Source organism: Anomaloglossus baeobatrachus, chromosome 3, assembly GCF_048569485.1.
Source record: "Anomaloglossus baeobatrachus isolate aAnoBae1 chromosome 3, aAnoBae1.hap1, whole genome shotgun sequence".
Taxonomy (NCBI): domain Eukaryota; kingdom Metazoa; phylum Chordata; class Amphibia; order Anura; family Aromobatidae; genus Anomaloglossus; species Anomaloglossus baeobatrachus.
In genome coordinates this window covers 24,769,518-24,795,388 of record NC_134355.1, presented here as the reverse complement: position 1 = coordinate 24,795,388, position 25,871 = coordinate 24,769,518, and the positions used below count along the sequence as shown (strand labels likewise).

Here is a 25,871-nt window from a genome sequence, read left to right as displayed (position 1 = left end):
GAGGCAGTGCTATACACCCAATCGTCTGGGTCTCCCAATGGAGCGCCGAAGAAAAGCCTTTAAATTAGTGATGAGCGGGCACTACCATGCTCGGGTGCTCAGTATTCGTAACCAGTGATGAGCGGGCACTACCCTGCTCGGGTGCTCAGTACTGGTAACTAGTGATGAGTGAGCACTACCATGCTCGGGTGCTCTGTACTGGTAACTAGTGATGAGCGGACACTACCATGCTCGGGTGCTCAGTACTGGTAACTAGTGATGAGTGGGCACTACCATGCTCGGGTGCTCAGTACTGGTAACTAGTGATGAGCGGGCACTACCATGCTCGGGTGCTCAGTACTGGTAACTAGTGATGAGCGGGCATTACCATGCTCTGGTGCTCAGTACTGGTAACTAGTGATGAGCGGGCATTACCATGCTCAGGTACTCAGTACTGGTAACTAGTGATGAGCGGGCACTACCATGCTCGGGTGCTCAGTACTGGTAACTAGTGATGAGCGGGACTACCATGCTCAGGTGCTCAGTACTAATAACTAGTGATGAGCGGGCACTACCATGCTCGGGTGCTCAGTACTGGTAACTAGTGATGAGTGGGCACTACCATGCTCGGGTGCTCAGTACTGGTAACTAGTGATGAGCGGGCACTACCATGCTCAGGTGCTCAGTACTGGTAACTAGTGATGAGCGGGCACTACCATGCTCAGGTGCTCAGTACTGGTAACTAGTGATGAGCGGGCACTACCATGCTCAGGTGCTCAGTACTCGTAACTAGTGATGAGCGGGCACTACCATGCTCAGGTGCTCAGTACTGGTAACTAGTGATGAGCGGGCACTACCATGCTCGGGTGCTCAGTACTGGTAACTAGTGATGAGTGGGCACTACCATGCTCGGGTGCTCAGTACTGGTAACTAGTGATGAGCGGGCACTACCATGCTCAGGTGCTCAGTACTGGTAACTAGTGATGAGCGGGCACTACCATGCTCGGGTGCTCAGTACTCGTAACTAGTGATGAGCGGGCACTACCATGCTCGGGTGCTCAGTACTGGTAACTAGTGATGAGCGGACACTACCATGCTCGGGTGCTCAGTACTGGTAACTAGTGATGAGCGGGCACTACCATGCTCGGGTGCTCAGTACTGGTAACTAGCGATGAGTGGGCACTACCATGCTCAGGTGCTCAGTACTGGTAACTAGTGATGAGCGGGCACTACCATGCTCGGGTGCTCGGAAATCGGAACTACTGATCAATAAAATGATCCTCTAAATTCATATGTAAAGAATAATTAAATTCTATAAACCACCATTTATGGAGGATTTTATTACCTTAATGTCAGTCTTAATCTTTTCATATTTTATATCGATCGGATCTTTCTCGGAGTCGTCGGTGCCGCCTCTCAGGAGGCTGTAAGCCACTTCGATGTCCAGCAGATTGTCCAGCATCTGCACCTTAGCCTGGAACGGAGGAGAGAATCATTGTGCAAAATGTTCACGCCGTGCTAACATCCGACGACCAGAGCGTCGCCCACCGACCTGGATGTAGTCCACGTTATTCAGAAGAGGCGGCTTTTTCATTCCAAAGTCGTGGGGTATTAACGTGTAAAAGCGATTGGACAGATCCAGTAACCGAGCTTCCGTGGCACTGTCAGATACAGCCTGAAAAAAAAAAAAAGCGGAAAAGCTTGAGTTAAATCGCAAGACCGAAGTCTGTGTGTAACCGCGTCCACTGCAGATAGAGGGCTAGAAAGATAATTCCAGTCCTCGGTCTCACCTGCTGCACCTCGTTCAGTATGGAGTAGGCGCTCTGAATCTGTCGCTTGCTCAGTTTGCCCAACGGCATCTTCTGGAGATCAATCTTTAAGACAAGAAAGACAAAAAAGTTGAACCAGAAACATGAACTGCTTGGCAGACATATGTATACGTATAACCCCAGGGAACCTCCGTGAAACCTCAGAGAATCGATGTCGCCTGTTTTGGAGACGCATCGGAGGGAACGGCAATAATTTAGCCGACCAGGGCCTCGGACAATCCTTCGTCTCTCCTTCCCAATCTCTACTCCAGTTTTGCATGGTCCTGGTGTCCGTCACATTAAGGCTATGTGCCCACGGGACTCTGTACCAGCGGATTTTGCTGCGGAAAACCTGCAAATTTATCTTGATTTTCAAGATAATTCCGCAGGTTTTCGCAAGTACAGACACTCCCCATGTTATCCTATGGGACATGGGGAGTGCGGTGTCCATGCTGCGGTATGTGCGGCTGCGGAATATGCTGTTGGTGTCCCGCAGCCGCACGTAACTGCATGTCAATTATTCCTGCGGATATCCCGGCTGTCCACTATGGAGATGGACTTCTGCAGGTAAGTCGCATGAATGTCAGGTTTACCGCAGATATTTCGCTAGAATCCTGCAGCAATGGATAGCTGCGGATTCAGGGGACCTGCGGATATACCCGCGGTTACAGAGTCCCGTGGGCACATAGCCTAATGGCGCCTCCAGTCCATTCAGGCACAATCAGGTTTGACATCTCTCATTGCATAATGTCAGGAGTGTGGGACAGGAGCATGAAAAGGCACCAACCCAGCAGCCGGGCCGGTCTCTGCTCCTCGGTGCGTGGAGCACCGCCATATCCCTACAATATGGCCTCCAGCGGCTTCTGGAGTGTGACCAAATCGTCACAAACACTGCACATTGGCAGACGTCTTGCACAGATCGAACACAACCACTGAAGTCCCAATCTCTTCACAGATGAGGGGAGGGTCGCACCGAGCACAAGTGACAAAAGTGAGGGTCTGGGGTCTTCATGGTGAACGTTACGATGCCAGCAACAACATATAGCAGGACCAGATGGGGGAGGCATCACCCCTTGTGATAGAGAACACTACCCACATCTGCTTCACTGTGACTGTGAGGAACAGCTTATTTTCCATCTATGTGTAAAATCCTTAGCGCCTCCGACCAGTGTGAACATTCCCCTTACGTAGTAGCAAATAAAATGAGCGGCCATCTGGGTACGGCGTTCACGTACCGGCTGGATTCAGACATTGCAGTTGAGTCTGGTTAAAAGCGAGATCTGAAGTGCACCATTACTATTCTTTGCCGCCATATGCTCACTTTATTTTTTTGTATTATTTAAAAATATATACCGTACTTTTCGGATTATAAGACACACTTTTCCTCCCAAACGTTTGGGAAGAAAAGGAGGGGTGCATCATAGAAGCTGAATATAGCTGGAGAGGGGTCACAGGAGGCAGGGGCGGATGCTGTGGGCTGTGCTGTGTGCTAAGCTGTACTGCGGGCGGTGCGCTGCAGGCTCAGCCGAGGGTGGTGAGGCAGGGGACATCCTGAATGTTGGCGGTGCAGGTTTCAAATAATGGCCCCCCCCCGGAGTCAGTGTGTGCGCAGATGGAGCTCTCAGCTCAAGATCTCATCTGCGCATGCGCCGCCTCTGGTCCATTGGTCTCCCAGCATCGGAGTTAAAGGGAACATGTCACCAGATGTTTATAATACTCACCTAACAGTCGGCAAGAGCACATTGGTCGGATGGGCATCTCCGTTCTTCGGGTCCGCTCCTCCTGTTTCGGCCATCTTTGTCCTCCTTCTGAAGTCTGGGTGCATGACGTGTTCTTCGTCATCTACATTAGCCGGCATTGAGGTCCTGCAAAGGCGCACTTTGATCTGCCTTGAGTAGGGCAGATCAAAATATTGTAGTGCGCCTGCGCGAAACCTCAATGCCGGCTAATGTAGATGACGTAGAGCGCGTCATCCACATTAGCTTCAGAAGGAGGACAAAGATGGCCGAAAGAGGAGGCGCGGACCCGGAGAACGGAGACGCCCATCCGACCAGTCTGCTCCGCACCGACCGTTAGATGAGTATTATAAACATCCGGTGACGGGCTCGCTTTCAGGATAATAGCATTCGAAGGGGACGCGTGAGCAGATGAGATCTCTGCTTGTTACCGAGCGGATAGCTCAATCTGCGCATGCGCCGACTCCGGGAGCCATTTGTTTGAAGCCAGCACCGCCGATATTCAGGATGGTGGCCCCCGCCTCATAGCCTGCAGCGCAGCAGAGCCCACAGCGCAGCACAGCACAGCCTCTCATCGTCGCTGTCCCCAGCGAGCATCTGGGCCCCCCTCTGCACCGCTGGTAGCATCGCCCTACTCCACCACTGCCCCTGCCTACTCCGACCCGCTCCACCACCGCTGCCGCCCCCCCCCCCCCCCAGTAAGACACCACTGGATTATAAGACTGACCCCATATATTTTTTATATTTTTCTTTCATATTGCTTCTGCCAGAAAAATTTACAAAATGAACCTTTGTGCAAAATATAAAAAGAAGTGCAGGCAGTTATATAGCGTACCTCAAACTCCACCATGGCTTTCTTCATGCTCTCCACATCAAATATCATCTTGATGAGCTCCTGCACCGGCTTAGGAAGTTTAGATTTTGCCCCGGCTCCTTCTGAGAGCTTCTTCACCACATCTTCCTCCTGCAAAACCCAAGAACGTTGTACAGGATAAAGCACCAATGTACTAATCACTGCAGACGTCTTATAGCCTCAGTGTGTGGTCAGCGGCTCACAGGTCCGGTCACATGAAATCTTGGACAAACAAGCACATGGGACCCTATGATGGTGCACAGATCACAAGTATGTGGGTCTCCTACGGAAGAAGCAGTATAGCGCATGTGTGACCACCAATCCACTCCGGTAGACGATAAATGTCAGGATAGCCACTAATATAGGAGGAGGATACTTCACATTCTGTATATGGACACACACGGGGGGTCCCGGTAGACACAACAGGACCCTCCACGGTTACATACCTGCCCGTAATCTATCTCCAGAGGGTAGAACCTGTTGGGGTATTTGGTGAAGTTTGTGGAGTGCCAGGCATTTCCCGTCTTTTCTTGGTAGAGGTTGAGGAAATGATCTATGGCGTCTTCTTTGGAGGTCATGGTCTCCAGTTTATTACTTCCAATAACGGTTCCCACGCGACCCCAAGAACGAAACACCCAATACCTGCAAAATACACCAGAAAAGATTTGGTTACCCGCCTGTGAGGGTACACCAGGCCATGCCACTCTCCGAGAGTGATAATGGAAGAGCCGGGAGGAAGCTGCCACCGCCCGTGCACCACAGACCTGGAGTCCCTGTCGTGCTCGATCAGCTGCAGTTTGTAGTAGGAGTTTGTCCCTCGGGTTATATCCACCAGGCCCAGGGTAGCACTGAAGATCTTGCCACTCTTTTCTAGCACGTGGCATGAGTTTTCCAGTCCTTAAATAGAAAATATAAAAAACGATGTAGGGAACGGTGCAACTCCGGTGCTGATCACTGTAGATATTCAGCCTCCTTTGGAGCATGAAATAACTGATTGTGGAGGGTGCTGGACCTCCACTGGTCCCCAAGGATAGCTCAGTATTACTGTATTTTTACTTTTTTAAGATGCACCCCAAATTTAAAAGCGGAAAATAGGAAAAAATAATCTTTAATGTTAAAATGAGGGTCCGTCTTATGATCCTAGTGCGTCTCAATCCTAATGCTCACCAGGGGGGGGAGCGGCGGTGGTGGAGCGGCTCAGGTAGGTCAAGGCGATGCTGCGGGTTCAGAGGAGGGGGTGTTGTAGCTCAGGAGGGTTGGAGATACTGTGGGCTTGGGGGTGTAGCGGCAGGCGCCACAGAATCCCCCGGATAGGTCTTACCGTGACAGCAGCAGTACGGTGGGGTCATAGGAGACAGGGTCGCAGGACGTGCTCAGGGGTGTCGTGTCGGTCGCCATTGATCTGCGGCCGGGCGTTCGTGTCACCCCGTCCTGTGTCTCGGCAGCAGGTGCATTGAGCTGACTACAGGCTTCATTGAATCGTTCACGGTTGATGAGATGGACTTCAAGAAAATGGCCGCAGAGGCGACGTGTGTGGATAAGACTCCACGGCCGTTTTCTTGAAGTTCATTGCGTCAATTGCGGTTGATTCAATGGGGCCGACATCCAGCTCAATGCACCGGCCGCCGAGACAACCCGTTCTGTGACACCCTCGCAGCCCTCCCGCCCACAGATGAATGGCGCCTGCAGTAACACTCCCGAGCGCGTCCTGTGACCCTGTCTCCTATGACCCCCGCTCCACCACCGCCGCCCCAGTAAACCATATCCGTTTTGTAAGACGCACCCCCATTTTACCTGCAGGTTTTTTTTGGCCGGGAATCCGGAAAATACAGTATATACATAGACAACCCCTTTAAATTGCCACCAGGATATATTTTCCTCGAGGTCAAGTACAGCCTCTTACCGGAGTCTGGGTCTACGGCTGCTCCTCCTTTCACGGTCAGCTTCATCTTCTTCTCCAATTTGCTTCCTCCTGAGATTAGGAAATAGTGGTGTTATGTCCAAATCACAGCTTATATCATGACAATAGTAAGTATATTGTATATATGCTGAACCTCTGAGGGTCCGAGATATGGAGGGTCTCGCGTGGAAACTGCTTTGGACACCACTATGGCCGTCCTACTTGTGGGCAAGTCATGGACTAATGAACTCACCCTGCTCCTCCTTCACTTTCCCCCCGCTCTTCCCTGTGTTAGATTTGGGTTTGGGCTTGGCGTCCACTTCTGTCTTGACCTCGGCCCCCCAGGGAGATATCCCGTGCTGGGTCAGTAGTTCCTGCACGCTCTTCCCAGACTGCAGCTCCTTGAGGAAATCTTCGCTCACCACTCGCAAGTTGGCGGCTTTGACATCTTCCATCTTCTTATTCATCTTCTCCACCTCCTCTGCAGACGGTCAACACAAAAACAGGTAAGAGGAGAAATACTTCTCCCCAGTCATAGTCCTGGGCAGAAAGGGGTGTAAGGACTAGGGCAGATGAAAGATGGCGTGTATGGAAGGATTGTAGAAAGGGAAAAGAAAGGCAGCAAAGAGGGAGGACGGCGGAGGAGCAGAAAGGCGACAGAGGGAGGACGGAGGAGCAGAAAAGCGACAGAGGGAGGACGGCGGAGGAGCAGAAAGGCGACAGAGGGAGGACGGCGGAGGAGCAGAAAGGCGACAGAGGGAGGACGGCGGAGGAGCAGAAAGGCGACAGAGGGAGGACGGCGGAGGAGCAGAAAGGCGACAGAGGGAGGACGGCGGAGGAGCAGAAAGGCGACAGAGGGAGGACGGCGGAGGAGCAGAAAGGCGACAGAGGGAGGACGGCGGAGGAGCAGAAAGGCGACAGAGGGAGGACGGCGGAGGAGCAGAAAGGCGACAGAGGGAGGACGGCGGAGGAGCAGAAAGGCGACAGAGGGAGGACGGCGGAGGAGCAGAAAGGCGACAGAGGGAGGACGGAGGAGCAGAAAAGCGACAGAGGGAGGACGGCGGAGGAGCAGAAAAGCGACAGAGGGAGGACGGCGGAGGAGCAGAAAGGCGACAGAGGGAGGACGGCGGAGGAGCAGAAAGGCGACAGGGAGGACGGCGGAGGAGCAGAAAGGCGACAGGGAGGACGGCGGAGGAGCAGAAAGGCGACAGGGAGGATGGCAGAGGAGCAGAAAGGCGGCACAGAGGGAGGACAGAGGAGCAGAAAGGCGGCACAGAGGGAGGACAGAGGAGCAGAAAGGCGGCACAGAGGGAGGACAGAGGAGCAGAAAGGCGGCACAGAGGGAGGACAGAGGAGCAGAAAGGCGGCACAGAGGGAGGACAGAGGAGCAGAAAGGCGGCACAGAGGGAGACCGGAGGAGCAGAAAGGCGGCACAGAGGGAGACCGGAGGAGCAGAAAGGCGGCACAGAGGGAGACCGGAGGAGCAGAAAGGCGGCACAGAGGGAGACCGGAGGAGCAGAAAGGCGGCACAGAGGGAGACCGGAGGAGCAGAAAGGCGGCACAGAGGGAGACCGGAGGAGCAGAAAGGCGGCACAGAGGGAGACCGGAGGAGCAGAAAGGCGGCACAGAGGGAGACCGGAGGAGCAGAAAGGCGGCACAGAGGGAGACCGGAGGAGCAGAAAGGCGGCACAGAGGGAGACCGGAGGAGCAGAAAGGCGGCACAGAGGGAGACCGGAGGAGCAGAAAGGCGGCACAGAGGGAGACCGGAGGAGCAGAAAGGCGGCACAGAGGGAGACCGGAGGAGCAGAAAGGCGGCACAGAGGGAGACCGGAGGAGCAGAAAGGCGGCACAGAGGGAGACCGGAGGAGCAGAAAGGCGGCACAGAGGGAGACCGGAGAGCAGAAAGGCGGCACAGAGGGAGACCGGAGGAGCAGAAAGGCGGCACAGAGGGAGACCGGAGGAGCAGAAAGGCGGCACAGAGGGAGACCGGAGGAGCAGAAAGGCGGCACAGAGGGAGACCGGAGGAGCAGAAAGGCGGCACAGAGGGAGACCGGAGGAGCAGAAAGGCGGCACAGAGGGAGAACGGAGGAGCAGAAAGGCGGCACAGAGGGAGAACGGAGGAGCAGAAAGGCGGCACAGAGGGAGAACGGAGGAGCAGAAAGGCGGCACAGAGGGAGAACGGAGGTGCAGAAAGGCGGCACAGAGGGAGGACGGCGGAGGAGCAGAAAGGCGACAGAGAGAATAGCAGACATTGCTATACATTCTTATGTCTCCGCCTGCGCTCCTGCGTCAGTGGACGTGGTACTCTGCGACTCAGTACTTACTTGAGGAACTTATGCACACTGTGGCCTTGTGTACTGATCCAGTCGACTTCCCACCCAGCTCGTCAATCAAAGCCTTTATTTCCTCTTTATTTTTGGACAGTTTACCAACAACCAAAACCACCATTTTTGTCAATGGTTTGCCTATTAATGAAAATGAATATTTACCTTTGGATGTCAGCGGAAAAATATCCGTTCACCAGAACAAAAAAATGCAAAACTAGAATCTATAGGAAAGCGGCCACTCACCCTCAGGTAACGGCTCTTCTTTAACAGCCGGAGCGGTAGTGACAGGAGCAGAGACGGGTGCGGGGGCGGCCGGGGGGAAGGCACGATCCTGCCTTTTACACTTGAATTTCTTCAGATAAGGAACCTCATGAAACTCCTGTATACAGAAAACACAAGAGGAGAGAAAAAGACATCACTGACCGCAAGAGGGTTATACGGGTCACATACTGGACAATAGGGGGCAGTATTATAGCAGTTATATTGTTGTACATAGGGGGCAGTATTATAGTAGTTATAATCTTGTACATAGGAGCAATATTATAGTAGTTATATTCTTGTACATAGGGAGCAGTATTATATTCTTGTACATAGGGGCAGTATTCTAGTAGGTATATTCTTGTACATAGGGGCAGTATTATATTCTTGTACATAGGGGCAGTATTCTAGTAGGTATATTCTTGTACATAGGGGGCAGTATTATAGTAGTTATATTCTTGTACATAGGAGCAGTATTATAGTAGTTATATTCTTGTACATAGGGGGCAGTATTATAGTAGTTATATTCTTGTACATAGGGGCAGTATTCTAGTAGGTATATTCTTGTACATAGGGGGCAGTATTATAGTAGTTATATTCTTGTACATAGGGGCAGTATTATATTCTTGTACATAGTGGGCAGTATTATAGTAGTTATATTCTTGTATATAGGGGGCAGTATTATAGTAGTTATATTCTTGTACATAGGAGCAATATTATAGTAGTTATATTCTTGTACATAGGGGGCAATTTTTATTAGAAAAAACAAACATAAATACATGTATAAGGAACAAGAACTCCCATTAATACAAGTCACAAATCACTGAGGTTACACAGACACCAGCACTAAATAATCAGATCAAATACAGAAATAATTTAACGAGTCCACACCTGTGCGGGGAATGAAGCGTCAATGAAACTCAGCAATCACCATACAATATATAGAAGGAGCAGAGTGATACTCATCATCCCGAGTCAGGGACATTCTGTCCACCACCGGTGTCCATGGCAGACTCTACCTGAGGGTCTACAGATAGAGGAACATCCCCGCCAAAGCGGAAGCCCCTATGTCCCTGTCACATTCAAGTGTCCCCAATTCCCTCTCAAAATCATCATCATGGGACAAAGCCCCATACTTGTTGGACACGACCATCACACCCTCAGAGCTCTGGACCGTCTTACTAGCCCTGTCACATGCAGCCTCAGGTCTACGGGAGGACGCGTCATTCTTCTTCCTTTTATTCTGACTAATGGTCCAGTCATCAGATACAGATGCTGAAGGGGGGGCTACTTGAGACTGCTGGACCTGAGGGACGACCTCCATTTTCCCCTCCGCACCATCCTGCTCTGGTATTACCTGAGTGGACTCCCGGGGGATATCGGAGTCGGGCAGTACCTCTCTTGATGGTAAAACCTCCTCCTGGGCCTCTGCCACCACCTCCTGAGCCTCTGCCGCTGCCATCACATCCTCATCCGGGAACACTCTGCAGATGTTGTGCCAGGCGTCTGGACAGTCCCTGTGAGGGTGGCCATCTTACCACAGAGGTTGCACCGGACGTCCCGGCAATCTGCAGCGACATGACCGATGTCCCCACACAGGCTGCACTTCACCACGGTACAGGCATTAGCCAGATGACCAGTTTTACCACATTTGAAACACTTTCGGGGCTGCCCGGGGTAGTAACATCTCCCCTTCTCCCTCCCAATGAAGAAGGAGTTGGGCAGGTGGGCAGTGATGTTATTATATTGCCTCAGCTTCACCAGGACCTTCCACCCCATAGTCCAGATACCGTCCTCATCTCTGACCTTGGAGAGTCCAGAGACGAGGTCACAATGTCTCCGGAGCCACACCTCGATGTCCTGTGGGGGAACGGCCTCATTCCAGAAGGTGACATTCACAGTGACAGGATCTGGCCTGGAAACAGGGACCAACAAAAACTCATTCCAGTCCTCAGTGTCCCTGAACTTGGGGTAATCGGCCCAGAACCTGTCCAGGTCAGACATGAGCTTAAAGCTGACATCATAGCCCTGCCCGTCCTGCAGATTAGAGACCGCCAGGATCTCACGCGGCACAAACCCCATCTGGCGGCACAGCAGCTCCCTCACCACATACCTGCGCTGTGGCAGAACCTCCTTGGGACCTATGTACTTAAAACGCACTACATTTACACGCTTGAAAGTCTGGCCAGTATAATGGGCGCCGGAGGTGAAGGATGGGGCGCCGCGGCTCCAGGCATTCCTGGGGGGCACCTGCCGGGACACCCTGGGCTGACGGACAGGACGAGGGTCTGTAGCAGGGGGGGCTGGCACACCTTGCGGGTTAGATAGCAAAGGGGGAAAAAATCACATATCATGCACATCAACATGAGCAGCATCATCCTCATCACATGGTGCAATGTCCATCACAGACTGTGAATCCCCTCCAGCCCCCGACCCCACAGGCACAACAACACCATCCCCAGCCTGTGCACCGGCCTCAGCAGCACAGACAGTCACACATGGAAGGTCCTGCTCCTGTGCGAGGCACTCTGGGACTTGTAGTGCCTCCACTGTCTGAGGTGTAAGCTCCTGTAGCTGCAGTTGTGTCCCATCCTGAAAGCAGAATCTGGCAGCCTGTATCACCGGTCGCGTCTGCTGTTGGGGGGGGTCTCGTCCCGAGCGGCCTCTGACTGCACATCAGGGGTCCTGGTCTCCACAGTACAGTCCTGCGTATGGGAAGCCAAACATTCCTGGGTCATATAGGACTCCTTCAGGGGCCCCATACTCTCCAGCACAGAGTCAATGTCCTGCACCACACTCGCCAGCACAGAGTCCATGTCCTGCACCAGGGGCCCCATACTCTGAAGCACAGAGTCCATGTCCTGCACCGGGGCCCCATACTCTCCAGCACAGTGTCAATGTCCTGCACCACACTCGCCAGCTCCAAACCCTTTTTGTTCAGTCTCTGGTCACACACAGAGGTCAGGGCAGGATCTAAAGTGGCCCTTAGATTATAGAGACAGTCTATCTCCGCCTGCAGCATGCCTTTCATCGACTGTAACTCACCCAGTCTTCTGACTAGTCCAGGCATCTCATCCGCTAGCTGCGGTTCGGGCACATACACTGTATCCACAGCTTCAGGCTTGGCCACAGGTACAGGGACCTTGAATACAGGCTTGTCAGAGGCCTCCACCACAGTTGTCTGCATGGTGGCCTTGCTGGACCCAGGCACTGGGACTTGCTTACCGCTGGCACCGGACTGCGACCTGGTGCGGCCTGAGCTCGCCATGCCGGACACCACATGCTGCTGCCGGAGATTTTCTTGCAGGGTCTGTCTCTCCAAAGATGTCCTCTGTCTGCGGGCCGGAGAGCTGAGCTGCACACCTGATGATGATGATGGAGGCTGAGCTGCGGCTGGAGAGCTGAGCTGCACACCTGGTGATGGAAGCTGAGCTGCGGCTGGAGAGCTGAGCTGCACACCTGATGGTGATGGAGGCTGAGCTGCGGCTGGAGAGCTGAGCTGCACACCTGATGGTGATGGAGGCTGAGCTGCGGCTGGAGCTGTGCACTGACCGGGGGTTCTCTGGAGGAATCACAACACTGCACACTTTGCTGTATGGCTCTACTCACTTCTGGCTTCTTTGCTGCACTTGGAGTTGGTTTTCCTCCCAAAACATTACACACAGTTTCCTTAGATTCTCCTTTCCTGCTGGAGCTTTGTGCTACAGTCACAGGTCTCACAGCGACTCTGGGGGTGGTATTCCCAATGGAAGAGGCCTGGGAGCCGTGTCCCAGTGTAGGCCGGGAAGCCTGGGCCTTGCCTGGGGAGCTTCCCCGCCCAGGGGGGCCCGGCCCTGGGCTTGCTCCAGACATCAGGAGAACTGCTCACACACAACCTCACAGCTTGGGGGCAGTATTATAGTAGTTATATTCTTGTACATAGAAGCAGTATTATAGTAGTTATATTCTTGTACATAGGGGGCAGTATTTTAGCAGTTATATTCTTGTACATAGGAGCAGTATTATAGTAGTTATATTCTTGTACATAGGGGCAGTATTATAGTAGTTATATTCTTGTACATAGGAGCAGTATTATAGTAGTTATATTCTTGTATATAGGAGCAGTATTACAGTAGTTATATTCCTGTACATAGGGGCAGTATTATAGTAGTTATATTCCTGTACATAGGAGCAGTATTATAGTAGTTATATTCTTGTACATAGGGGGCAGTATTTTAGCAGTTATATTCTTGTACATAGGAGCAGTATTATAGTAGTTATATTCTTGTATATAGGAGCAGTATTACAGTAGTTATATTCCTGTACATAGGGGCAGTATTATAGTAGTTATATTCCTGTACATAGGAGCAGTATTATAGTAGTTATATTCTTGTATATAGGGGCAGTATTATAGCAGTTATATTCTTGTACATAGGGGCAGTATTATAGTAGTTATATTCTTGTACATAGGGGCAGTATTATAGTAGTTATATTCTTGTACATAGGAGCAGTATTATAGTAGTTATATTCTTGTATATAGGAGCAGTATTATAGTAGTTATATTCCTGTACATAGGGGCAGTATTATAGTAGTTATATTCCTGTACATAGGAGCAGTATTATAGCAGTTATATTCTTGTATATAGGGGGCAGTATTATAGGATATATTCCTGTTCTTTACCTTTGGTATTACCCAGTCCTTTCTGTTTGGGGTCTGGGTTTTGGCAACACATTTTGTCCATGCGCTGATGTCTCCGGTGCAGTAATAAGCATCGGTCTTGAACACAAACTGTCCTTTACATTCGTCACAAGGGAGCAAAGCACCAAACCCCATGCCATCTGCCACCCGGTCCACGATCTATAGCATCATAGGGGAGAAAACGCATTAGGTGCTTTAATTTCACCAATATAATATATTCTGGGAAACTTGTACTGGAGGGATAGACGGGCTGTCATACATTAATAAATATTATTTATTGATCTCTTAAATATTTTATCAATTCTACACAGTTTTCAAGATCTCTGCTTGCTGTCATTTAATAGGAGCCTCCATTACACCCAGAGGATATTCCTCAGCTCTCCCGTCCCGGTGACGGGCACTTACATTGGTCTCCCCGGACGGCACCTGCTGCTTGTTAGCGATCAGCAGCTCCTTCAGGTCGTTGGTGCTGCAGACCTTCTTCAGCTCATCCTTTATATTCCAGATGAGCTCCGACTGCTCCTGTGCGGGGAGGAATGGGGCGAGTCAAGGGAAGAACACACACAGACACACAGACACACAGACACACAGACACACAGACACACAGACACACAGACACACAGACACACACGAAATGTATGAGCACGTACGCCTGCACTCACAGAGACAAGTGAAGGGTAAAGCCCCGGGACATAGATTTCACATCTGCCTTTATCTCACCTTCAGCAGTTTCTCCAGCTTCGATTCCTTTTCCTTCTCCTTCTTTAATTTCTTTTTGGAAACAGCAGATCCGTCTATCTCATCTCCTTTCCTCTTCCTAAAAGATCAACAGTCAGGTCAATGAGCCAGTAAATCACTTATCACACTGTTTAGATACATTACAGATCCCGAGTTTCCTTCTGTATTATCCTCCAGAGCTGCACTCACTATTCTGCTGCAGTCACAGTGTATATACATTACTGATCCTGAGTTACCTCCTGTATTACCCTCCAGAGCTGCACTCACTATTCTGCTGCTGCAATCACTGTGTACAGACACCGGCCTGCTAAAGAAATGCGCATGTGACAATAGTTTGCAGATGATACAGGGGTTATTATAAGTTTTCTAATTCCTAATTATATTACAATCCATTCATTAATTAATTCGATGCTGAATGATGACACCCGCGGCTCCGCGCGCAGAGCGCCCCCTGTGGGGTTTGTTTCGTGTCACACTGCGCTCTCTAATTAGGACACTTTCCGGACGAGGTGTGACTGCTGTGTGCCCAACAGCGCCCCAGCTCTATCCTCCGGAGTGACACACGAGGGGACATTAGAGCCGCAGCGTCTAATTACTGAGCTAATTAATCAAATCAGCGCTCAACACCTTCACTAATGATGAAGAAAGGCATCTGCTGCCAGGAGGGGACGCACTAATAAAAAGAGGACTGGAGACCCGCGGACACAAGAACTACCAGATCTTCAGGCCAGGACGTCGTCGGACATGGAGCAGCCCTTCAAGTCCTGCGCAGCCCGTATATGAGGTGAACGCGTTTCAGGAAGGAAGGTGAGAGATTATTTCGGGTAGAGGAAGCCAACACTGTAAAGGGTTCTTCCCCAATACAACACAAGTTATTCCCAATCATATCATAGGGGAAAATGGGCTAATTACAGGGGTCTGACCACTGGGACCCCAGGAATCCTACAATCAGGGCTTTGGAGGACAGGGTTACAGTGTACAGCAGAGGTAATGTGTGTACGCAAGCCTAGTGTGTACGCGCCTGTGTGCATCATGTAGCAGAGCTGTGCGCCTGTGTGCATCATATAGCAGAGCTGTGCGCCTGTGTGCATCATATAGCAGAGCTGTGCGCCTGTGTGCATCATATAGCAGAGCTGTGCGCCTGTGTGCATCATATAGCAGAGCTGTGCGCCTGTGTGCATCATATAGCAGAGCTGTGCGCCTGTGTGCATCATATAGCAGAGCTGTGCGCCTGTGTGCATCATATAGCAGAGCTGTGCGCCTGTGTGCATCATATAGCAGAGCTGTGCGCCTGTGTGCATCATATAGCAGAGCTGTGCGCCTGTGTGCATCATATAGCAGAGCTGTGCGCCTGTGTGCATCATATAGCAGAGCTGTGCGCCTGTGTGCATCATATAGCAGAGCTGTGCGCCTGTTTGCATCATGTAGCAGAGCTGTGCGCCTGTGTGCATCATGTAGCAGAGCTGTGCGCCTGTGTGCATCATGTAGCAGAGCTGTGCGCCTGTGTGCATCATGTAGCAGAGCTGTGCGCCTGTGTGCATCATATAGCAGAGCTGTGCGCCTGTGTGCATCATATAGCAGAGCTGTGCGCCTGTGTGCATCATATAGCAGAGCTGTGCGCCTGTTTGCATCATGTAGCAGAGCTGTGCGCCTGTGTGCATCATGTAGCAGAGCTGTGCGCCTGTGTGCATCATGTAGCAGAGCTGTGCGCCTGTGTGCATCATGTAGCAGAGCTGTGCGCCTGTGTGCATCATATAGCAGAGCTGTGCGCCTGTGTGCATCATATAGCAGAGCTGTGCGCCTGTGTGCATCATATAGCAGAGCTGTGCGCCTGTTTGCATCATGTAGCAGAGCTGTGCGCCTGTGTGCATCATGTAGCAGAGCTGTGCGCCTGTGTGCATCATGTAGCAGAGCTGTGCGCCTGTGTGCATCATGTAGCAGAGCTGTGCGCCTGTGTGCATCATGTAGCAGAGCTGTGCGCCTGTGTGCATCATGTAGCAGAGCTGTGCGCCTGTGTGCATCATGTAGCAGAGCTGTGCGCCTGTGTGCATCATGTAGCAGAGCTGTGCGCCTGTGTGCATCATGTAGCAGAGCTGTGCGCCTGTGTGCATCATGTAGCAGAGCTGTGCGCCTGTGTGCATCATATAGCAGAGCTGTGTGCCTGTGTGCATCATGTAGCAGAGCTGTGCGCCTGTGTGCATCATGTAGCAGAGGCGAGTCTCCGTGTATCATATAGCAGAGCTGTGCGCCTGATGCAAAAAAGCTGTGCACCTGTGTGTATGATGTAGCAGAGCTGAGGCTGTGTGTATCAAATAGCAGATTTTTTTAGACTGCACCCAATGGCTTGCAGTATGTCGCTCCTGTATGGCAGTACTGGCCACGTCACCTAGTGTAGCCCCAGGCGTCAATGGCACAGTAGTCACTATGGAGGGCAACGTGGGGCTGCATCTCATGCCCCAATTTAGCAACTATCCTCAGGGTAAAACATGTCCCCATGCAAGTGCGCTGCACCCACAAGGCAGGTCTGTATGCGTCCGTAGCCCTGTGACTGGGACCTATACTACATTGCAGGGCCAAGTTTCGGATTGGAGTATGGTTGTGTGCATGAATCCCTATTGTGGGGCTCTGCTAACACTAGAGCAGGAGGTCAGCAATCTGCAGCACTAGAACTCCCAGCATGCCCCTAACAGAATCCTGTAATAAGGATGGCGTCACACCTTTTGTTTTATGGTTTCATTATGGACTGTGCTGCACGGACCGGCCGCTGATCTCCGCACCTGGACTTATCTGGCTGATCTAAGCCTGTGAGGGTGCAGAGCTCAAACCGGGAGAGCCACAGCCGGTCCATGAATCAAGGTCCGAAACACACATGGGAAACGGGGCATCGGCGTGTACCAATAACCATTCAGGCCGTCATAACCCCTCTACTAAAAAAAACATTACGAGACCAGAACTGCACTGACGACTATAGACCGGGCTCTAATCTTCCCTTTAATTCCAAACTGCTTGAATGCCTGTTCCAGTCCCATCTTATCCGCCATCTCTCAGATCCCGCTCTTCTCGACCCTACAATCAGATTTCCACTCTTTAGGCTATGTGCGCACGTTGCGTAATTCATGCAGTTACGCTGCGCTTTGTAGGGCAGCGTAACTGCATGCGTCCTGCGTCCCCTGCACAATCTATGGAGATTGTGCAGGGGCCGTGCGCACGTGGCGTCTTAGAGCGCAGCGCTTCGGCTACTGCCCGAAGCGCGCGTTCTAAGAAGTGACATGTCACTTCTTCCGTGCGCTTTGCCAGCTGCCCCTGCTCTGTCTATGGCAGGAGCTTCAGGCAGAGCGCACGTTCTATGCCGGCACCATGCGCTTCAGAACGGAGCTTTTCAGCTGCGCTCTGAACCGCACCTTTTAGGTGCAGTGCAGAGCGCACACGTGCGCACATAGCCTTAGACTCTACTGAAACTGCCCTCACTGGTCACTACTGGTGAAACTGCCCTCACTGGTCACTACTGGTCAAACTGCCCTCACTGGTCACTACTGGTCAAACTGCCCTCACTGGTCACTACTGGTCAAACTGCCCTCACTGGTCACTACTGGTCAAACTGCCCTCACTGGTCACTACTGGTCAAACTGCCCTCACTGGTCACTACTGGTCAAACTGCCCTCACTGGTCACTACTGGTCAAACTGCCCTCACTGGTCACTACTGGTCAAACTGCCCTCACTGGTCACTACTGGTCAAACTGCCCTCACTGGTCACTACTGGTCAAACTGCCCTCACTGGTCACTACTGGTCAAACTGCCCTCACTGGTCACTACTGGTCAAACTGCCCTCACTGGTCACTACTGGTCAAACTGCCCTCACTGGTCACTACTGGTCAAACTGCCCTCACTGGTCACTACTGGTCAAACTGCCCTCACTGGTCACTACTGGTCAAACTGCCCTCACTGGTCACTACTGGTCAAACTGCCCTCACTGGTCACTACTGGTCAAACTGCCCTCACTGGTCACTACTGGTCAAACTGCCCTCACTGGTCACTACTGGTCAAACTGCCCTCACTGGTCACTACTGGTCAAACTGCCCTCACTGGTCACTACTGGTCAAACTGCCCTCACTGGTCACTACTGGTCAAACTGCCCTCACTGGTCACTACTGGTCAAACTGCCCTCACTGGTCACTACTGGTCAAACTGCCCTCACTGGTCACTACTGGTCAAACTGCCCTCACTGGTCACTACTGGTCAAACTGCCCTCACTGGTCACTACTGGTCAAACTGCCCTCACTGGTCACTACTGGTCAAACTGCCCTCACTGGTCACTACTGGCGAAACTGCCCTCACTGGTCACTACTGGCGAAACTGCCCTCACTGGTCACTACTGGCGAAACTGCCCTCACTGGTCACTACTGGCGAAACTGCCCTCACTGGTCACTACTGGCGAAACTGCCCTCACTGGTCACTACTGGCGAAACTGCCCTCACTGGTCACTACTGGTCAAACTGCCCTCACTGGTCACTACTGGTCAAACTGCCCTCACTGGTCACTACTGGTCAAACTGCCCTCACTGGTCACTACTGGTGAAACTGCCCTCACTGGTCACTACTGGTGAAACTGCCCTCACTGGTCACTACTGGTGAAACTGCCCTCACTGGTCACTACTGGTGAAACTGCCCTCACTGGTCACTACTGGTGAAACTGCCCTCACTGGTCACTACTGGTCAAACTGCCCTCACTGGTCACTACTGGTCAAACTGCCCTCACTGGTCACTACTGGTCAAACTGCCCTCACTGGTCACTACTGGTCAAACTGCCCTCACTGGTCACTACTGGTGAAACTGCCCTCACTGGTCACTACTGGTGAAACTGCCCTCACTGGTCACTACTGGTGAAACTGCCCTCACTGGTCACTACTGGTGAAACTGCCCTCACTGGTCACTACTGGTCAAACTGCCCTCACTGGTCACTACTGGTCAAACTGCCCTCACTGGTCACTACTGGTGAAACTGGTCCCTGTAGATTCTCCTGGATCTCTGATACATTTCACACTTTAGCTCACCGGCTCCTCCTGTCTATGCTCCGCTCTATCGGGCTCATGGACTCTGCTCTCGCCTGGTTCTCCTACCTCTGTATCTTTTGTCAACTCATACTGTCAGGGTTCAGTCCCAGGCTCCCCTCCTTTTACTGTCAGGGTTCAGTCCCAGGCTCCCCTCCTCTTACTGTCAGGGTTCAGTCCCAGGCTCCCCTCCTCTTACTGTCAGGGTTCAGTCCTAGGTTCCCCTACTCTAAGGCTATGTGCGCACGTTGCGTACAGTCACTGCAGAAATTTCTGCAGCGATCTGAAGAGCACATGTGCGCTTTAAATCGCTGCAGAAATGTCCGTAGTGAAAGCCGATTCCATGCGTTCTGCCTGCAGCTCCTCCCATAGACAGAGCAGGGGCAGCTGGCAAAGCGCAGGAAAGAAGTGACATGTCACTTCTTAGAACGCAGCGCTTCGGCAGTAGCCGAAGCGCTGCGCTCTAAAACGCCACATGCGCATGGCCCCTGCACAATCTCCATAGACTGTGCAGGAGACGCAGGACGCATGCAGTTACGCTGCGCTACAAAGCGCAGCGTAACTGCATGTATTTACGCAACGTGCGCACATAGCCTTACTGTGAGGGGTTCAGTCCTAGGTTTCCCTCCTCTTATTGTCAGGGTTCAGTCCTAGGCTCCCCTCCTCTTACTGTCAGGGTTCAGTCCCAGGCTTCCCTCCTCTTACTGTCAGGGTTCAGTCCCAGGCTTCCCTCCTTTTACTGTCGGGGGTTCAGTCCCAGGCTTCCCTCCTCTTACTGTCAGGGTTCAGTCCCAGGCTTCCCTCCTTTTACTGTCGGGGGTTCAGTCCCAGGCTCCCCTCCTCTTACTGTCAGGGTTCAGTCCTAGGCTCCCCTCCTCTTACTGTCAGGGTTCAGTCCCAGGCTTCCCTCCTTTTACTGTCAGGGTTCAGTCCCAGGCTCCCCTCCTCTTACTGTCAGGGTTCAGTCCTAGGCTCCCCTCCTCTTACTGTCAGGGTTCAGTCCCAGGCTCCCCTCCTCTTACTGTCAGGGGTTCAGTCCCAGGCTCCCCTCCTCTTACTGTCAGGGGTTCAGTCCCAGGCTCCCCTCCTCTTACTGTCAGGGGTTCAGTCCCAGGCTCCCCTCCTCTTACTGTCAGGGGTTCAGTCCCAGGCTCCCCTCCTCTTACTGTCAGGGTTCAGTCCCAGGCTCCCCTCCTCTTACTGTCAGGGTTCAGTCCCAGGCTCCCCTCCTCTTACTGTCAGGGTTCAGTCCCAGGCTTCCCTCCTCTTACTGTCAGGGTTCAGTCCTAGGCTTCCCTCCTTTTACTGTCGGGGGTTCAGTCCCAGGCTTCCCTCCTCTTACTGTCAGGGTTCAGTCCTAGGCTTCCCTCCTTTTACTGTCGGGGGTTCAGTCCCAGGCTTCCCTCCTTTTACTGTCGGGGGTTCAGTCCCAGGCTTCCCTCCTTTTACTGTCAGGGTTCAGTCCCAGGCTCCCCTCCTCTTACTGTCAGGGTTCAGTCCCAGGCTTCCCTCCTTTTACTGTCGGGGGTTCAGTCCCAGGCTCCCCTCCTCTTACTGTCAGGGTTCAGTCCCAGGCTTCCCTCCTTTTACTGTCAGGGTTCAGTCCCAGGCTCCCCTCCTCTTACTGTCAGGGTTCAGTCCTAGGCTCCCCTCCTCTTACTGTCAGGGTTCAGTCCCAGGCTCCCCTCTTACTGTCAGGGGTTCAGTCCCAGGCTCCCCTCCTCTTACTGTCAGGGTTCAGTCCCAGGCTCCCCTCCTCTTACTGTCAGGGGTTCAGTCCCAGGCTCCCCTCCTCTTACTGTCGGGGGTTCAGTCCCAGGCTCCCCTCCTCTTACTGTCGGGGGTTCAGTCCCAGGCTCCCCTCCTCTTACTGTCAGGGTTCAGTCCCAGGCTTCCCTCCTTTTACTGTCAGGGTTCAGTCCCAGGCTCCCCTCCTCTTACTGTCAGGGTTCAGTCCTAGGCTCCCCTCCTCTTACTGTCAGGGGTTCAGTCCCAGGCTTCCCTCCTTTTACTGTCGGGGGTTCAGTCCCAGGCTCCCCTCCTCTTACTGTCAGGGTTCAGTCCCAGGCTCCCCTCCTCTTACTGTCAGGGTTCAGTCCCAGGCTTCCCTCCTTTTACTGTCGGGGGTTCAGTCCCAGGCTCCCCTCCTCTTACTGTCAGGGTTCAGTCCCAGGCTTCCCTCCTCTTACTGTCAGGGTTCAGTCCCAGGCTCCCCTCCTCTTACTGTCAGGGTTCAGTCCCAGGCTTCCCTCCTTTTACTGTCGGGGGTTCAGTCCCAGGCTCCCCTCCTCTTACTGTCAGGGTTCAGTGCTAGGCTCGCCTCCTCTTACTGTCAGGGGTTCAGTCCCAGGCTCCCCTCCTCTTACTGTCAGGGTTCAGTCCCAGGCTCCCCTCCTCTTACTGTCAGGGTTCAGTCCCAGGCTCCCCTCCTCTTACTGTCAGGGTTCAGTGCCAGGCTCCCCTCCTCTTACTGTCAGGGTTCAGTGCCAGGCTCCCCTCCTCTTACTGTCAGGGTTAAGTGCTAGGCTCCCCTCCTCTTACTGTCAAGGTTCAGTCCTAGGCTCCCCTCCTCTTACTGTCAAGGTTCAGTCCTAGGCTTCCCTCCTTTTACTGTCAGGGTTCAGTCCCAGGCTCCCCTCCTCTTACTGTCAAGGTTCAGTCCTAGGCTCCCCTCCTCTTACTGTCAAGGTTCAGTCCTAGGCTTCCCTCCTTTTACTGTCAGGGTTCAGTCCCAGGCTCCCCTCCTCTTACTGTCAGGGTTCAGTCCCAGGCTCCCCTCCTCTTACTGTCAGGGTTCAGTCCCAGGCTCCCCTCCTCTTACTGTCAGGGGTTCAGTCCCAGGCTCCCCTCCTCTTACTGTCAGGGGTTCAGTCCCAGGCTCCCCTCCTCTTACTGTCAGGGGTTCAGTCCTAGGCTCCCCTCCTCTTACTGTCAGGGGTTCAGTCCCAGGCTCCCCTCCTCTTACTGTCAGGGTTCAGTCCCAGGCTCCCCTCCTCTTACTGTCAGGGTTCAGTCCTAGGCTCCCCTCCTCTTACTGTCAGGGGTTCAGTCCCAGGCTCCCCTCCTCTTACTGTCAGGGTTCAGTCCCAGGCTCCCCTCCTCTTACTGTCAGGGTTCAGTCCCAGGCTTCCCTCCTTTTACTGTCAGGGTTCAGTCCTAGGTTCCCCTCCTCTTACTGTGAGGGGTTCAGTCCTAGGCTCCCCTCCTCTTACTGTCAGGGGTTCAGTCCCAGGCTCCCCTCCTCTTACTGTCAGGGGTTCAGTCCTAGGCCTCCTCCTCTTACTGTCAGGGGTTCAGCCTCAGGCTCCCTCATCTTCTCCCTTTTAGATAAACCATCAGTAGATTCGGTTTTCAGCAGCACCTCTATACTGATGACACCCAATTATACACCTCATCTCCTGACATCACTGCTGCATTACTCCATAATCCCAGTGATTGTCTGTCCGCTGTCTTTAACATCATGTCCTCTCTCTGTCTGAAACTAAATCTCTCCAAAACAGAACTTCTCGTTTCCCTCTGTACTAACCTTCCTATATCCAAAATAATAATAATAATAAAAAATATTGATTTGTTTATATAGCGCTGTTAATTCTACAGCGCTTTACATACATTGTGAGTCCCGATGGGGACAGTGTTGCCAATCTAAATTCCCTATCACTATGTTTTTGGAGTGTGGGAGGAAACCGGAGACCCCGGAGGAAACCCACGCAGACACGGGGAGAACATACAAACTCCTTGCAGATGTTGTCCTTGGTGGGATTTGAACCCAGGACCCCAGCACTGCAAGACTACAGTGCTAACCACTGAGCCACCGTGCCGCGAAAAATGGCAATTTCCTTGGGCGGTTCAACCATAACGCCCAAGCAGCACACTCTCTGGGTTGGGGTCATATCTGACACAGAACTTTCCTTTATTCCATTTATCCAATCATTTGCTCATGTTACCTGCATCTAAAAAACCTCTCCAGAATCCGACCTTTTCTCACCTCTGACACTAGAAAATGTCTTACTCATTCTCGTCTTTATTACTACAACTTTACAGATTGACCTCCCTCTAACCAAACTTTCTCCACTGCAATCAGACCTGAATACAGCAGCTAGGATCATATTCCTCACCAGCCATTACACTGACACCTCCACACTGTGCCCGTCATTGCACTGGTTACCCATCTGCTACAGAATACAATACAAACATATCACTCTCACCCACAAAGTTCTACAAACTTCGGCACCGCCCTACATCTCCTCCTCATCGTTTCCATTCTGCAACTGATCTAAGACTATCCATAATTCTAATCTTCCACTTCAGTCTCCAAGACTTCTCTTGTGCTGCACCAGTTTTTTGGAATGCAATACCACGGACAATCTAATACCTAGCCCCCATGTTTTTAATATGTTGGTGCTATAGAAATAAAATCATCATTATCGTCAGAAGGCATGATGTTACAGTGTCATCATCTAACGCCATCCTTCTATCCTCAGCACAACCGCATGATGAACGTCAGTGAGACCGCCATTATCACCTTCATATTCACGCTGAACATCCCTTACACGACCGCAGAGATCGTGATCGCCGTCACCGCAGCATTAGGCAACGTCTTGGTCTGCGTCGCCGTCATGCAAGACCGGAGGCTGTGGACGGTGACCAACTACTTCCTGGTGTCCCTGTCGGTGGCGGATGTGTGTGTGGGAGCGTTCGCCATCCCGTGTGCCATCCTGACGTTCATGGGCATCCCCCGATACAACCTGGAGCTTTGCCTGCTCATGCTGTCCATCTTGATCATGCTGACCATGAGCTCCACCTTCAGCCTCCTCGCCATCTCCGTGGACCGCTACATCGCCATCCTCAACCCCCTGAGGTACAAGAGTATAATGACCCCTAGTAACACGCTAATCCTCATCATCACGGCCTGGATCGTTGCTTTTCTTTGCGGCCTGATGCCCCTGATGGGTTGGCACAAGCCCCGGCCGAAGCACGGATATTGCATCTTTGTCCACGTCATTGACATGACCTATCTGGTGTACTTATTTTCCTTGGTTTTCTTCTACTTGCCGGTGATAATTATGCTCGTCATCTATACCCAGATTTATGTTGCGGTGAGGAAGCAGCTGCACGGCACAGTGGCGGGAATGCAACAGGGCAACGCCGGCAAACAAAGCGCAGGGATGAAGGAGTTCAAGACCGCCACCTCGCTCTTCACCATCATCTTCTTCTTCATGTTATGCTGGGCTCCTCTGCACGTGATGAACGGCATCAGCCTGCTCTGCCCGGAGTGCTACATCCCCCCGGTCATCCTGGATATAGGGATCATCCTCACCCATGCCAACTCTGCCCTCAACCCCATCATGTACGTGTACAAGCTGAAATCCTTCCGGAAGACCTTCAAGAAAGTCTTCCTGTGCAGGGACGGGGCAGTCACCCCGAGCAAACGTCAGAATCAGGCCTCCATTGCTCATCTGCACTGATGACATTGTATTTTTCATTTTATAAAGACGCACTTGATTATAAGACGCACCCCAACTTTAGAGAAAAAAAAAAACAAAACACGGAGTCCATCTTATACTTCGGCGGTGTCTTACCGGAGGGGGTGCGGCAGCGGTGGTGGAGTGGGGCCACAGGAGGCAGAGGCGGTGCTGGAGTAAGGCGATGCTGCTGGCGCTGCTAGCTGCGGGTGGAGTGCTGGCTGTGTGGAGCAGGACGGTGCGGCAGGTGTCCCAGATGTTCTGTCAGCAGTGCTGGCTTCAAAGTAATGGCGCTCAGAGTCGGCGCCTGCGCAGATTGAGCTCTTGGCTCAATCACAAGCCGAGATCTCATCTGTGTACGCGCCACATCCGGGCATCATTTACCTTAAGTCCACTGCTGGGAGATCAATGGCCCAGAGGAAGCACGTGCGCAGATGAGATTTTGAACTGAGAGCTCCATGTGTGCATATGCCGACTCCGGGCGCCATTTCTTTGACGTCCAACTGAGCATATAGGACACCCGCCGCACCGCCCTGCTCCACACAGCCAGCACAATGCCCGCAGCCCCAGCAGAGCGTGCATTCTTCCCTTCCCAGTAAGCTACATTCCTATTATAAAACGCACCCCTCATTTTCCTCTCAAATTTGTGGGAGGAAAAGTGCGTTTTATAATCCAAATAATACGGTAATTATTGGGATATAGTATAGGGATACCTTATGAGGATCACTTTATTTTAAGACTCAGGGCTTCTTATATCATCTACCTCAGTACGTCAATGTGACTGCGTGGGTCTTAGACCATCACTGTGTCCGTGTCCCATACAAGTAGTGTGAACAGGTGCGAGAATCTCTGTGACCGCATTCATATTGTATTAATGAAGTCCAATTAAGTCTCGAAAATAACAAATAAAAAATTATTTGTGTTACTAGTTTAACAATAACTAATTGCAGCCATTGCTGAGCCCATGATGCTGTAACCCACAAAAAACGTAGACTTTGAATTTATCCACTTTAACATACACTGCTCAAAAAATAAAGGGAACACTGAAATACCCCATCCAAGACCTCAAAAGGAAATATTTGTGT

At 52.1% G+C, this 25,871-nt stretch overlaps 1 protein-coding gene and 1 pseudogene across 1 annotated transcript in view; one reads left to right on the top strand and one right to left on the bottom strand.

Annotated features, from left to right (window-relative positions):
- Positions 1-25,871, bottom strand: part of PARP1 (poly(ADP-ribose) polymerase 1) — a 153,863-nt gene that overhangs the window by 92,594 nt on the left and 35,398 nt on the right. The window contains exons 5-17 of the mRNA XM_075339063.1: positions 14,259-14,355; positions 13,944-14,060; positions 13,521-13,697; positions 8,847-8,982; positions 8,601-8,741; positions 6,530-6,757; positions 6,280-6,348; positions 5,141-5,273; positions 4,823-5,018; positions 4,359-4,487; positions 1,770-1,853; positions 1,532-1,654; positions 1,325-1,453 (exon numbers count right to left, since the gene is read on the bottom strand). Coding sequence (XP_075195178.1) covers positions 1,325-1,453; positions 1,532-1,654; positions 1,770-1,853; positions 4,359-4,487; positions 4,823-5,018; positions 5,141-5,273; positions 6,280-6,348; positions 6,530-6,757; positions 8,601-8,741; positions 8,847-8,982; positions 13,521-13,697; positions 13,944-14,060; positions 14,259-14,355 — 1,759 coding nt within the window. The remainder of the gene's footprint in view (positions 1-1,324; positions 1,454-1,531; positions 1,655-1,769; positions 1,854-4,358; positions 4,488-4,822; positions 5,019-5,140; positions 5,274-6,279; positions 6,349-6,529; positions 6,758-8,600; positions 8,742-8,846; positions 8,983-13,520; positions 13,698-13,943; positions 14,061-14,258; positions 14,356-25,871) is intronic.
- Positions 23,761-24,789, top strand: LOC142295804 (adenosine receptor A1 pseudogene; annotated as a pseudogene).